Genomic DNA, 15,685 nt, shown 5'->3' on the forward strand with positions numbered 1-15,685 from the left:
TGTACTTATACAGCCCCCAAGGTAACATGGAAACACTTCTGAAGATTTGGGGCTGTGTGACTTGCTCCTAGCATCAGAAAGAATGAGTGCCAGGTGTGATTAGAACTAAGAAGCTCCTGGCCCCTAATCCTGTGCTCAGGCCACTCTTTTCAATGAGAACGGCTAATAACGAGTGCTCCTTCTGCATCAGTGATCAACATTGTGCATACAGGTTGGATCTTCACCTGTCAGTTTGATAATCTCATCTGTCTTGCCCCCTTTACTGGGTGTGTTTTATCATACCCATGATTATATTTAAGGATCAGCATAGTAATAGTCCTCTTACCTTCCACAGTTAGCTCCACAGTCACCTGGCGAACTCCACCATCATTTGCAGCTTCACAAGTATATTTTCCACCATCTTCCTCTTGCACATTTTTGATCACTAAGCTGAAAATCCCTCGAATGCTGCAGTCCACTACGTAATACTCTCCCTCTGTGATGGGAAGTCCATTTCTGTACCATGTGATCTGAGGTTCTGGATAGCCCCTGACCTAGAAAGATGGGTTGGGAAGAGGAGGGGAAGAAGAAAAACATAAGTGATTTTATCAGTAAGAAATGCAGGATATTGAGCAATACTGTGGAAAGTTCTTGAAGCAGTAACTGTTAAACACATAAAAAACTTTGCAAGCCAAATGGCAGAACCTAATGAAACAGAGAAACTACTGGACAAATCAAAATGTTAAACCTCGGCAGTGAAAGTTTTTCATTAGAATGATTTGCCTGCAGCAACATATTAAACTCACCAATGAGGAATTCTGAGGCCCAGGTTCCAAGTATATAGAAATTCAAAGGCAGAGCAACGACTGTACATTTAAGTATGCAAGGCCTTTAGGCCAAATTTTTCTAATGTGGCTGCCTGCAGTTCAGCTGCTACTGCAAATGGTATTTTTGCGCTCATCTGAAAGGGACTTGATTTTCAAAGGTGCTGAGCACCTATAGCTCCCATTGGCATCAGCGGAAGCTATGGCTACTCAACCCCTCTGTCAACTAACCCACTTTTATTTAGGTGCCTAAAAAGAGAAATTAAGGGTCCACATTTTGAAAACATGCCTTAACAGCCACTCAGATGCTTTGGTGGTGGGCACAGCACAGGACCCTAGAAAGATTAGACACTTCTCCCCCAAACTATATTACATGGATTCAGTCTATTGGTGACCGAGCACAGACATGCATATTCGACTACAAAATGACAGTAGCCATAAGTTCATTGCAGAAGAGAACCATATCAATTTATTGCAAAGAAAGGAGAGGATGTGGGTAGCTCATCGTCTGCTGCAGATATCACTGATAGCTTCACATTTTAAGCCAGATCTTCAGCTGGCATAAATTGTCATAGCATCATCTACTTCAATTAAACCATTTACATCAGGTGAGGTTGTGGCCTTTTCAATCACAGAAGCAGGGGGGGAAAAAAAATCACAGACATGCCTGATTTCCTCACAAAATTAACTGTTCAGGTAAAGGTTCTTCCCATACTTCATGGGAAGAGCCACCACTTTGGGGATGCCTTGGTATGTGTTAAAGTCACACTAATACAGCCAGCAAAGTAACTTGGCTCCAACATTTTCACCCTCCTTCCCTAATCCCCAATTGATAATTTAGCTCCCATTTCTTTGATCAAACATATTGCCTTTGCCTTAAACTCTTAAAATAACTGAATGGATCAAGAAGAAATGCCTCATGCTAACCTCCATCTCCTACTAAGAAGGAGGAATGCTGCAATCTGCTCTATTTTATGGAAGTTGTGCTTCCTAGCAGGTTGCCAATTTAGCCACCCAGCAAAATTTAGTTGCATATAACTTAGTTTATCCAGATTTCTCCAACGTTTCCTCCCTGCCTTGATTCAGCTGTCTGCTTCCTTTTCCCGTACCACTCACTCTCCTAGTTACAATTTTCAGCAGCACCACCCATACTCATTTCTTTGTTCTCTTCTTTCAAAACCAGCCCTTTCATTTTTAATCCAATCCCACTTCACACCAGCTGGGTTTCTCTTCTGCTGGAGCCTAACATTCCGATCTGCAAGACTTTTTTAGAACTACTTTAGAGCACTGACAGTAGTCAGAAGTCCTTCCCCCTTCCATTAACTCCACAGGTCCTAGTTACTTTTGTTAGTAACATGGTAATCCACACTCCATCACATTAATTACTCAATATACAGTACGTCATTACAGGACATTTTATGTTTCCCACTGTAGGCATCATAATGAATGTGCCGGAGGAGCTTTCTATTTCCAATCTAAACATCTAAAGCTTTTCCCAAGCCCATCTTTACTTAAACAACATCAAGGTCCTGTGGTGAAAGCGTAACCCACATACCGCCTGGGTGTGGTGCTCTGTCCCATCCAGTGGCACTGAGACCACTTGGAGAGAGATTAATGAGTCTGCTCTACAGCCTTAGCTAAGAGCCATGTGACTTTTAGCTCATGCATTTAGCTCCAGAGGTCCCAGGTTTGATCCCGCCCGCTGACGACCGGGGTCTGTCGATGTTACAAAAGCTCTTTGGAATTCTTCAGCAATGGGAGACACTATTATACATAAAAACAGCCATAGAATCTCTTAACTTCATGTAGTTATCCTCACAAACCCCTTGTAAGGTAGGGAAGTGCTATTATCCCCATTTATGGATTTGGAACTGCAGCACAGAGAAGCTAGGTGATGTGCCCTGAGACACACAAGATGTTTGTGGCGGAACAGGAATTGAACCGAGGTCTCTCACAGCCCAGGCTAATACTATAAGCACTGGACCATCCATTCTCTCTACACGTTATGTGGCCATGCATTTCATGGAGCACAAGGTCCAACAACACACAGACTCTGCATCCACTATACCCGTTTATCTTTCATGGTCAAAAAGATCACCAGAGGGTCCTCAAGCTACAGGAACATTGTTTAAAAATAAACAAAAACACATAGAAACAAATCTCTACCATAATTTAAAAACCTAAATAGGAAAGCTCATCAAGAGATATTCATGTAGCAGAAGGGAAACATCTTCTACACCACTGGTCCCCAAACTGTGGGGCACTCCCCCCTATGGGGGTGCAGAGGAGCCCAGGCTAGCCCCCAGGGGGGGCAGGGAGGGAGCCCCACGGAGCCCCACGGAGCCCCAAACTCCACCCCAGCACCAGCTGCAGCTTTGGCTCCCGGCCAGAACCACAGCCACAGCCCTGCTCCCAGCCACAGACCCCGCTCCGCTCCCAGCCCCAATCACAGCCACCTGCTGCAGCTCCCGACTGTGGCTCCCAGGAGGTGTGGACAGATTCCATTACGGGTAAGGAGGGCTGTGACAGAAAAAGTTTGAGGACCACTGTTCTACACAATGTTTGACACCTAAAACATCTGGATTCTGTAACCATGGCATTAGGACTGGTCAAAAAATTTCTGTCAAAACTGTTTTTCAATGAAAAAACTGGATTTTCTACAAAACACTTTTCTTAAGAAGTGTCTGCTTTCATTGAAAGACCATATGCACAAGAACTGAACAGTTCTCAGCCAAAACCAAAAGTTTGTCTGAAAAAACCCGATAACACTTAGGTTTGGAAATGCCACCAAAGTGGCTCATGGTTATTGTATTTCAGATGACTTATGCTCCCACTCTCCTCCACGGGCTGGACTTCCTACTTGGATTATATCTCCCATGATGCATCCCAACATCTCTGAGATGAGGCAGTGGTGCATCAGGGAGATTAAGTCAAACCATGGAGCCTTGTTTATGACAGGGTAATGGGAGCATGTGACACCCAAACATAACTACCATGGCATTTCCAAATCTAAATATTTTTGGTTTTGGCCAAAATATTTGGTTTTCAATTTTTCCCCCCAAGAATTTTAAATATTCGGGGGGCGGGGGGAGGTGAAAGAACTTTTCCATCTCATTTGCAGGAATGGGCAGCTGAGGGCTTAGCTACACTAGAGATTTTTGCACCAATGAAGCTATACTCTAGCATAGATGATTCTGCATTGGTGTAGAAGTGGCTTGAGCCACTGCAGCATATGCTTGTCAGAACCTTTGAACACCAGTGCAATGTATCTGCTCCAAGGGTTTGTACCAGGGCTGCTATACCTGTGTAAAAATCCCAGTGTAGACAGGCCCTAAATTCTCCACTGACTATGAAATTAGAGTGAATGCCCTTTCCCCCAATTTTTAATACATAATAAGACGTGGAATTTAGGAAGACCCTCTTCAAAATGTGTTATGACTGACTTAACTCTTTAGTCTTCATTGCACCCCTGGGAAGAAGGACTGATCTCCCCTGCATGGATTAAGAAACTGAGCCATAGAGGGGTTGAGGGACATGACCAAAGGTAATTAGGGACAAAGTGTTTATTAGAATTGAGTTTCGGTTCCCAGTCCTGTGTTAGGCCATACACGGTAGGAGATATTAGGTTTCAGGAATTTTAGACGAAACAGGATTTAAAATTATTGTTTTATACACACACGTTTAGGACCAAGAAGACCATCGTAAATATTCAGAAAAGTAGCTGTTTGAGTGGTATGCAGAAAGGAGGTTCTTTAGTAGCTATTTCATTATTTAGCCAGAATGGGCCAGATTCTAAGCTGGTGTAAATCAGCACAGCTCTACTGAAGTTACTCTAGCTATGTCAATTTACACCTGTTGAGAATCCCGTCCATAAATGTAATTCATCTGCCTCACCTCACCCAAGACACATGTCCAACACACACACACACACACACACTTGCAGAATGTATAGAATCGTAGATGCTAAAGATATAGGAAAAATATCACTCAATTTCCCTGCCAGTATAAAATTGTTCCCTACAATATTTCTTCTAGTGTATTGTCCAGTTCAGCTTCAAATGGCCCATGCAATAGGCTTCCATCACTTCTTTTGGGGGCAACAATTACACCATGTAACAGATCTCTAACTGGAAGAATTTTCCTGAGATTTAGGCCATGTCTACATTTACCAGCTTATAGTGGCACAGATGTCAGAGCACTCGTGTAGCCGTGTTATGCCAAAGGGAGAGAGCTCTCCTGTCGACATAATAAAACCAGCTCAATGAGCATGGCTGTGCAAATGAGCGCTTATGCCAGCAAAATTTATGTTGCTCACGGTGTGTGTTTCTTTCACACCCCTGAGCAACAAAAGTTTTGCCAACATAAGTGCTAGTGTAGGCATGGCCTTAGTCTACATTTTTGCCTTTATTTGTCATAGCATTCCCAACTCTAACTTGGACCACAGTAGATCATTCTTACCCAACGCTTTAGTTATGGATAGGCAGCTACAGATACCTCTTCAGTATCATTTGGCTGAGTTATACACAAATATTTTTTCAATTTCTTCAATGTGTGTTTATTTTGTACATTATATCTGCATGTTTTTAGACATATGCATGTCTAAGAAGTTGTGAAAATTCCATACCAAAAATTAAAATACAGATTGAGCGACATGCGATTTCCCTTTGATGGGTTAAGTCATTCCCCTCGCTAGCTCTATTTTTTTGTTCTTTAATATAAGGTTTGAAAATGAAATGAAGACAGGGGAAATGTTTGCAGCACTGCTCTACTGAAAGGATTTATTTCAGGTTTGGGTTTGGAATGTGTTTCAAACTGAGCCAGACCCACTCTGAAAGACATAGCCTTGCCATAAAAGTGTCAGGGATCCTTAAATGAATCACTGGTTACTGGGTTTTATGCTGATGGACCAATTCCAGAACTGCAGCAGGTTTTATATTCCTCTCCTAACCTTTCCAGAGCTCAGTAAAAACATCTGCCTTGAATAATGCATCCACACCAAGGAGGAATCTATCTGCTTATCTAATACCCTGCAGCATAGGGCTATAACCTTTATTTACTGCCTTGTCCTTTCTTTATATGAATATCTCCAATTCTGATGAAACCCTGGCCTTTCACTCCAGCCTCTCCAGCAAACATTAAAAAATGCTGACGACAACAAAAATTAGTGAAGATCTTTTCTATGGTACTGTACAGGTTTAGAGTTTTGGGCTGTGCACGTCAACTGCTGAATCTTCCTGAAAAGTCTTGTTAATATAAACATATATGTCAAAGTACCAAGATGAAGATCTGAGAAAGAACTCTATGCCCATGAAACTGTCACAGTTCTGTGTCTAGCTCTGTGGGTGCATAGCCCCTAGGAAAAACAAAACACCACTGAAACTATGCATTCAAGGGACAGGGTCACATAAAATGGCTGCAACCAGGATTCTTATATGCATCCTGTGATGCTCTGTACCTCAGGGGAACACCCTACACCCCCATGTTCATCTTTATAAAATGACTGTGTGGAACCCATGCAAAGTTTGTCATGTTGGGGGTCTTCGGAAGGCTCATGATGCACTGAGCATGGTTGATATAGTGATGTTATAGTAATTGTTATAGTAATGTTATTGTAAGGTTATAAGTTCATGTATATAGTTATGAAAAGTAGAGTATAAAGCGAAAAGTATCCTCATGGCTTAAAGCAAGCCCAGGCAAAAACTCTCCAAGAACAGAGAGGCAGTTCACACCTCATCAGGGCAGGTATGGGACAAACCCAGCCCAGCCTCACAGGAACAAAGGACGCTGGCCTAGGTAGCAACAAAATAATCTGTTAGACTCTCGAGGGAGTCACCCCTCTTCCTTTGGTCAGTTTGGAACTGCGTTGAGGTAATGCTCACCTGACTCTGAAGGGGGGGGGCAAAGTCAAGGGGGAAGAAAGGACATGATAAAAGGAAGAGACATTTGCCATGCTCTCTCTCTCTCTCTCTCTCTCTCTTCCACCTACATCTACAGACACCACACCAAGCGACTGAAGCACTGATCAAAGGGGAGAGCCTGGCTGAAGAGCAACCAGCCAGCCTGTGGTGAGAAGCATCTACGTTTGTAAGGCCATTGCAAGCGTTAAGATCAGCTTAGAATGCGTTTTGCTTTTATTTCATTTGACCAAATCTGACTTGTTATGCTTTGACTTATAATCACTTAAAATTTATCTTTGTAGTTAATTATTCTGTTTGTTTATTCTACCTGAAGCAGTGCGTTTGGTTTGGAGCGTGTCTGAGACTCCCCTTGGGATAACAAGCCTGGTACATATCAATTTCTTTGTTAAATTGATGAACTCATATGAGCTTGTAGCATCCAACTGGCATAACTGGACACTGCAAGATGGAGGTTCCTAGGGTTGTGTCTGGGATCGGAGATATTGGCTAGTGTCTTGGATTGTGAAGACCAAACAAAACACAGAATACACACACACAAAAAACCACATCAAAATTCACATTCATGCACATGCTGGACTCTCACCACATGTAACAGCTGCAATAAACCAAGCAGACCACCCCCGCCCCCAAATACTGGCTTTAAAGAACTGACCCCTGCACAGGAATGTACAGTACTAGCCATTTAAAATTACTTCTGTCCTGCAGAGGATGTCACACAATGCAGCATGAATTCCATTGAATGACACTGAGCTCCTGTAAAAAGACAATCCTTTCTCTGCAGAACTGGAGGAATTTTAAAGGTCCAAGGTTGGAGCAATATATGGTGTTAAGTCGTGCTGTGGTAAATGCACACCACATTTGTTCCTCAGCGTTTCTTTTTGCGCATCTAAAGTAGGCGTCAAGCCCATAGTGTATAAACTGCTCAGCTAAAGGAAGAGTCTGGATTGTTCAACCTACGTAAAATAAGAGATGCTTTGTGATTTATCTTTGCAATACTAAGAGGCATAAAAATGTTATGTATCCTACTCAGCTTTTCATACTTCATGTTCTATTTAAACTACAGTAGAACCTCAGAGTTATGAACACCAGAGTTACAAACTGACCTGTCAACCACACACCTCATTTGGAACCAGAAGTAAACAGTCAGGCAGCAGCAGAGACAAAAACTTCAAAAACAGACTCCAACGTGAAACTGAAGAACTGGAATTAATTTGCAAACTGGACACCATCAAATTAGGCCTGAATAAAGACTGGGAGTGGTTGGGTCATTACAAAACCTAAACCTAATTTTCCCCATACTAATTTTCCCCTACTGTTACTAACACCTTCTTGTCAACTGTTTGAAATGGGCCACTCTCATTACCGCTACAAACATTATTTTTCCTCCCTTGGTATTCTACTGTTAATGGAATTGTCTCGTTAGACTGACCTCACACTTGGTAAGGCAACTCCCATTTTTTCATGTATTTATACCTGCTCCTGTATTTTCCCCTCCATGCATCTGAAGAAGTGGGTTCTAGCCCACGAAAGCTATGTCCAAATAAATTTGTTAGTCTCTAAGGTGCCTCATCGTTTTTGCTGATACAGACTAACATGGCTACCGCTCTGAATTAAATCCTTTGATGCCCCCAGGTTTGTTGCTCCTGCTGTTAAATGCTATTCCCTCTCACTCCAGGTTCTCCATGTGGGAAATCTTTATTTTAGAAGCCAAAGGGGTTAAATGGAATAAATATGGACACACTTCAAAGAGAAAGCTCTCAGCTCGGCAGGGACGAAGAACACATGAAGTGAAACAGGGATACAGAGCAAAGGTTTTCAGCATGCCCTGATGTTTTTAGGCATATGCTCACCTAGACATTACACAATCCCCTAGAGTTACCACTGCTGTTGCCCGGAATCAGCACCTAATTCTCTAGTGTACACAGTGACTTTTTAACCATTTTAAAAAAAGACTGAAGCTTGATATTGCAGCTGGCTCATCTATTATTAGTAGACAGTAGCAGTTGCAGCTATCTCCTCGACTGGCTTTCAGTTTGGAGCATCACAATAGCCTGATCACTGGTACTGAATTCATAGGAGAACCACGATAAACAGCTGCAGTGTGCTACTACTGGGGGCAAGCTTAACAACTGGAACGTACATAGCAGACGGCTTATTTCTTGCCACAGTCCATGTTTTATCATCCTTCTTCTCCTTCCCTCAAGCACTTGTTATCCTATTCAAGATTCCGTCACATCTAATTTCTTGTCCTTTACTCCTACAGGAAAGATGCCTCCACAGAAGACTTGGCTAAGGAAAAGATCCAAGAGCAACTGACCAGCCAGCTCTGCTGAGAACCCCTGTAAGCTTTCTGATCTTTCACAACAAGGCTGGTAGGTTTCTAGATTGTTTTACTATATGCCTGTATAGCTGTTAACAGAGTGTCACACAGTGAGCAAGCCCTGTGAGAAAGGGTCATGGTCCAGCTTCTGTCCTCTGTGTAGTTTCCACTAAGAACCAAGGAGTTCTGGGAGTTGTGGTTCCCAAAAGGGCTGTGGGAGTTAGAGCCTACAGCAAGGGACGCTGGATAAGGGGGCAAGGACATAAATAAGCTACCTTCCCTCACAAGGAAGAGGAATCAGCTGCTGCTGCTGGGTTTCTCCAGTAAGGAGGTGGCCAAGTTCTAAAAAGGAGGTATGGAGGTTCATCCAGGAGGAGATCTAAGAGGCAGGCAGCACGGAGTCAGGAATCCCAGTGAGGGGTGATTTGTTCACATGATCGAAGACTGCTTGGGATACCTGCCTCCAAGGATAAACAGCTGATTTACTTTGTTTTCTTGGATTCTTAAGTTACCACAAAAGGGGTGGGGTTGAGACAGAGGAATTACTAAAATGAACAACAGGATAATATTAGTGCATTCCCTAAAATGTATTCAATAAATATGTAATCCGTTGCAACCACACCCTCCCAAAGAAAAGTATGAATGTAATTAAATAGCACAGAGAACATAAGAATGGCCGTACTGGGTCAGACCAAAGGTCCATCCAGCCCAGTATCCTGTCTGCCAACAGTGGCCAATGCCAGGTGCCCCAGAGGGATTGAACTTAATAGGTAATGATCAAGTGATCTCTCTCCTGCCATCCATTGCCACCCTCTGACAAACAGCACTGTAAAGCCTGCACATTTAATTCTATTCAATAGCAGAGTTATAGCATAAGAAAGCTAGGCAAGGCAAGTTGTAGCTCAATTAGGTAGAAACCACATGTAACAGTGATGGACACTGTACAGATTCTAGATATAACTAAATAGATCCTTTATTACAGTATCTCAAAGTAATCTGGGCAGACAGAAGGCAGTATCTGTCCATTTGCACTTCCTATCAATTCTGACCACTGCTTTATTTCAGCTTCCAGGCCACCTGTCCAAACTGATGGCAGGTCTTTTTCTTTTATCCAAACGTCATGTTAATTTTACCAGTTTTGCTATCTTTGGCAGTAAACAAAAGTAACACCAGATGATTCGTCTCGCACAGGATGTTATTTAATGCATTATGACACTGCACAAAAGCAAAGCAACACTTCAGAAATCGAAAGCAGCTTGTTCAAACCAGCTGCTTTTATACTGTCCATGCCCTCTAAATCTAGGTTCTGCCCTTAAAACAGCAGGCATGCTGGTTGAATCCATGCACATCAGTTTCCTCAGATGAGAGCAAGTCTCAAAGAACAAACCCAGGATGTCCATCCTACTAGTTCTCTCCCTGCTTGCCTACTTCCCATTTTGAAATTAATGCTGGAGAGGAGATTTAGTATTTGGAAGAAACACAGCATTCCTCATTACAAACTGGCACAGAGAACTCATGGAGTTCACTTCAGGTAAAAGATTGAATTGACAGGGTCTGATATCCTAAATCAGGTTTCAGAGGAACAGCCGTGTTAGTCTGTATTCGCAAAAAGAAAAGGAGTACTTGTGGCACCTTAGAGACTAACCAATTTATTTGAGCATGAGCTTTCGTGAGCTACAGCTCACTTCATCAGATGTTTACCGTGGAAACTGCAGCAGACTTTATATACACACAGAAATCATGAAACAATACCTCCTCCCACCCCACTGTCCTGCTGGTAATAGCTTATCTAAAGTGATCAACAGGTGGGCCATTTCCAGCACAAACCTGGATTTGTGCTGGAAATGGCCCACCTGTTGATCACTTTAGATAAGCTATTACCAGCAGGACAGTGGGGTGGGAGGAGGTATTGTTTCATGATTTCTGTGTGTATATAAAGTCTGCTGCAGTTTCCACGGTAAACATCTGATGAAGTGAGCTGTAGCTCACGAAAGCTCATGCTCAAATAAATTGGTTAGTCTCTAAGGTGCCACAAGTACTCCTTTTCTTTTATCCTAAATCAGACACACTAATGATTCCAATAAGCCAGAACTCAAGACCACTAGTTCTCTCGGCCTTTATCATCACATTGCTTGAAAACCTACAATGCTGTTGTAAAGATGCATCAAACCTTCATATGCCATGGCACTGACTGTAATAAAGACACCTGATAGACATATTATTCACTGATAGAGTGAATGAGGTACTATGATAGGTATTTATAATTAAGGCTACGATTTAGTCACGGAAGTCACAGCAGTCACGGATTCCATGACTTTACCAGACCTCCGTGACTTCTTCAGCTTCAGCTGTCCGCAGCTGAAGCCAGGGTTGGAGCCGTGGCTGGGGCTGGACCTGGGGCTATGCTCCCCACATAGCCCCGCGAGGGGGACTTCTGCTGGGGCCCTGCGCCCCTTCCCTGTTGCTTGTGGCAGGTGCCGCAGCCAGCGCCATGCGCCCCTGTCCCTGGGGCCGTGCACTTCTGCCCCGCGGTGGGGGCTGCAGCCGGTGCTGTGCACCTCTGCCACAAGGCTTGTATGGTTATTTTTAGTAAAAGTCACAGACAGGTTACGGGCTCCGTGAATTTTTGTTTGTTGCCTGTGACCTGTCCGTGACTTTTACTAAAAATAACTGACAAAATCTTAGCCTTATTTATAATGCACTTCTCACTGCAGTATCTATATGTGACAGATAAGTCAATTCCTGCAATATCTTTGGGAGATTTTATTATATTAAATGTATATATCATTGTGGGCCAGGGATTGTATGTAACTCCATGGGGAAGGGTGACCACAGCTCTCCAGGAGCTACAAACAGTAAAGAGTGATTAGGCAAATTCACACAGGTTGTAACACCTCCAGAGAGGTACCACCACCTGGAAAGGCTTGCATATACTGGCTCAAACTGCATTCTCTAGAGACCCACAAACAAGAAAGGACCTTTAGATAAAAAGCCTGAGTTTAAACTGTCTCAGAGTCTTCTTTTTGATCCAGCAAAGTGATAGAACCTTCTGATCAAGGGGAGAGAAGGGGGCAGTTTATTCTGGGAAGGTTTGGAAGGATTTTGGCCTATGGAAGCCGCATAAGACTTTGGGTGACCTCTGGTAAGCTTCTACCATGTGTATAGGAATGTCTATGTTTTAATATGTTTTCTCTGTAATGCTTGCACCTCAAGAATAAGTGTGCTTGCACAGAAAGAACTGTGTGGTAATTATGCTGCTTACAGCCTCTGAGGAGACAGCAACTGAAGATACTGGCCTGTCGAGGCAGGCTGGCTTGCTGAGAATAACACAATATAGGCAGGCCACTGTGTACCTGAGAAAAACTCACTCAGGAAGGAGAGAAACACAGGTCACTGCCAAAGACAGGGGATAGCTGAGGAGCTGGGAGCCCAGAGTGGGTGGACTCTGGAGGACTTTGCTGGACCGTGGAGGGGAAATACAGGTGCAGTTGCCCTGGACTGTCACACTAGCTACCAGCAATCACAGTTAGAGAGGAAATCGTTCTTGCCTGAGGATGGAGCAGTTTCAGCACTTCTCACTCACACTGTTACTATGAGATATTGAGGGGATAAATAATAACCAAGAGTAGAGAAGACCTCAGTTACTATTCAGGGAAGGCCTTTGCAGAGGCATGCATTGTATTTTGTTCTGAGCTATATGATACATGGATTCATATGGAACTCAAAAAGTGGAGCCCCCTTTACACCAGCTCCTGAGAGATTCATGTCAGGTTCTATCAATTGCATTAGTGATATGGATCATGGTATTCTTGGTGGGTTGTGCAAAAAAAGGAGGTGACCTCGTAGGCAGCTAGGTCCTAGTCATTGGATACCTCCATGATGAAGACTAGAACTGTGATGTAGATCTGGTACTGGACAGGAGATTTAGTGCAGGACACTGAGTACTAGCATGTTCCTGACAGGAAAAAAGTCACTGAGTGTTGGACTACCTGAAACGTGTGTGACCTCCCACTATGAGCCCTAGGTAGAAAGCATTGCAAAGCTCTAGTCTAGAGGTAACAAGGTCAATACCCTGGAGAGGATCCAGGGTAGGAGTCCAATTTTCTTGCTAGGTGGGAGAATGTGGTTCTGGCCACTGCTGCTATTTGCAAGACTGGTTGTACAGATCAGTCAAGTAGGGTTTATACTGTGGTCCACTTTGACAAACAAAGAGCAGATGTTCTTGATAGAGGGGGTGGACATGATAAATTGTTATGGCTCCTTCTGAAACTTTAATGCTAAAAGCATAAGTCAAGAATACTTGATCCAGTTTTTTAAAAATTTCCTTCTGGATTTGGAACCTGACAAGTCAAAAGTAAATCTGAAAAAAGTTAAGATGTTTCGTACCTTAGCTATGACCTTGCCATCAGAGCAATGCTGTATTTTTTTCAAATAAGCGGAACTATACCCCTTCTAAGAAATGGTCAAGAACCCTTTGTAGCCTAGTTTAAAGCTATCATTTAATGCAAAAGCTAGGATCAAATGTAGCTCACTTGAAAGCATTAGCTATAGTACATATGTTTCAAGGAGAGTGTCTTGGTCTTTGTGTAAACCTAGGTTTTCATTGAAGTGCCAAATTCTGGTATTTTACATCTGGTGATGTTTAGATTTTATGTTCCAAATGCATGGAGTCCTCATAAATCAGTTCTCTGGGCATTACCTGTATTGAAATGCTACTCTGTGAAGACATACATCTTCACAATTGGAGAATGCAATTATCTGGTTCTCCTCTCAAATGCTCTGGAGCAGTGAGAGAAAAAACAACACATATCTTCAATCACGTCTTCTCAAAACCAAAAAACAAACAAAATATACCTTTGTGGATTAAGCATCTGTGAGGCATCGCTGAACTCTACAACCCACTTTCATTCCTGGCTGTCAGCATATGGCATGTCATGGCATTCATTTAAAAAACCCCATCAGTCCACAAAACTGTGTCAAATTCCTTTCACAGGTTTAACAAACTTCAGACCAGATGTATTTTGCCTGGATTCCACTTGGTGGCAATGAAGAAAAAACCTCTAACAAACTCACCTCCTCGATATCACTTGATAACTATCAGCAGAAAAGGGAAAATGTCATAAATTCTCTTTAAACTTTTAAGGCTATATGCATTTTGATCATTTCCCTCACCACAACAGCAGATGGGAAAGAGTCTGATGAAGATGCAACTCATAAAATTCAACACAAGAGTAGCAAGAGCCAGAAGGAATGAGAGTCTGCATTAGACTTGGCACTAAGCTCCTATTTCCTCATTACTAATGCACACTCTTAAAACCTTTCCTGAAATGCAAATACTGATGTGCCATTTGACGATTACCTCTTCTTAACCCTATGTAGAAACATACAACCTGACTTCCAGAGGTGAAGAGATATCTGCAGCTCCCACTGGCTTCAATGAAGTGGTGGATGCTCAGTACTTCTAACCCCTTGTGATTACCATGTCAACCAGGGGCACAACAGGAGAACAATATACTTTGGCAAAAGGTGGGGTCTGAATAAAAAGACACATGACAAACCTGAATGCACAAGTCTGAACCCTAGGTCTATTTCCATCCCAGTGAAATCAAACAGAGGATTCATATTCATGATTCTGGTTAGATGGGGAAAAATAGGAAATAGGTGGCTCTCCCCTACACATTCATGTGTGTGTGGAGTGGGTCATTCTCTCGACTTCCACACTCCCGGTTGTAGTGTGCATCAAAGATTTCCATAGCCCTCTGGTAAAGAGCCCTAATATTTTAGAGCAGTCGTTTTCCACCTGGGGGTCTGCAGACTATGTCTAAGATTTTCAAAGGGATCCACACACCGATTTGAAATTTTTTAGGGATCCGCAAATGAAAAAAGGTTGAAAATCACTGTTCTAGAGACGAGAAATGACAACCACATGGAAGAATGACTTCATCATGCTACTGTCTTTATTCCATCGTTAACACCAGTACAGATGATCTAGAACAGTGGATCTCAACCAAGGGTACGTGTATCCCTGGGGGTACTTAGAGGTCTTCCAGGGGGTACATCAATTCATCTAGATATTTGCCTAGTTTTACAACAGGCTACATAAAAAGCACTAGCAAAGTCAGTACAGACAATGACTTGTTAATACTGCTCAATATACTATACACAGAAATATAAGTACAATATTTAAATTCCAATTGATTTATTTTTATTGTATGGTAAAAATGAGAAAGTATGCAATTTTTTGGTAATAGTGTGCTGTGACACTTGTATTTTTAGGTTTGATTTTTTAAGCAAGTAATTTTTAAGTGAAATGAAACTTGGGGGTACGCAAAACAAATCAAACTCCTACAAGGGGTACAGTAGTCTGGAAAGTTTGAGAGTCACTGATCTAGAATTCTCTCTCGAAAAGAAGGACCCCCCCAAAAAAGAGAGAGAGTTTATCTTACAGGAAATTCTTTCCCAGTGCTAAGAATTCTTCATGTCCTGCTTCATTACCTCTGCAGTGCTCCATTTGGAGATGCTATAGAGGCTGGAGTCAAATTTGGATTCAATGATCTGATAACAAAGAAATGTTGGCATTACGGTACATGTGCAAATTTACAGAATGTATAGGAGACCTACATCTAGCAAACGAAGCATGAGAC

At 42.5% G+C, this 15,685-nt stretch overlaps 1 protein-coding gene across 3 annotated transcripts in view; it reads right to left on the bottom strand.

Moving 5' to 3' along the window:
- Positions 1-15,685, bottom strand: part of MYLK (myosin light chain kinase) — a 324,299-nt gene that overhangs the window by 183,744 nt on the left and 124,870 nt on the right. For all 3 annotated transcript variants that reach the window (XM_073305128.1, XM_073305127.1, XM_073305130.1), the window contains exon 3: positions 326-533. In XM_073305128.1, the coding sequence (XP_073161229.1) occupies positions 326-533 (208 nt within the window). The remainder of the gene's footprint in view (positions 1-325; positions 534-15,685) is intronic.

Source organism: Lepidochelys kempii, chromosome 11 (assembly GCF_965140265.1).
Source record: "Lepidochelys kempii isolate rLepKem1 chromosome 11, rLepKem1.hap2, whole genome shotgun sequence".
Lineage (NCBI taxonomy): Eukaryota > Metazoa > Chordata > Testudines > Cheloniidae > Lepidochelys > Lepidochelys kempii.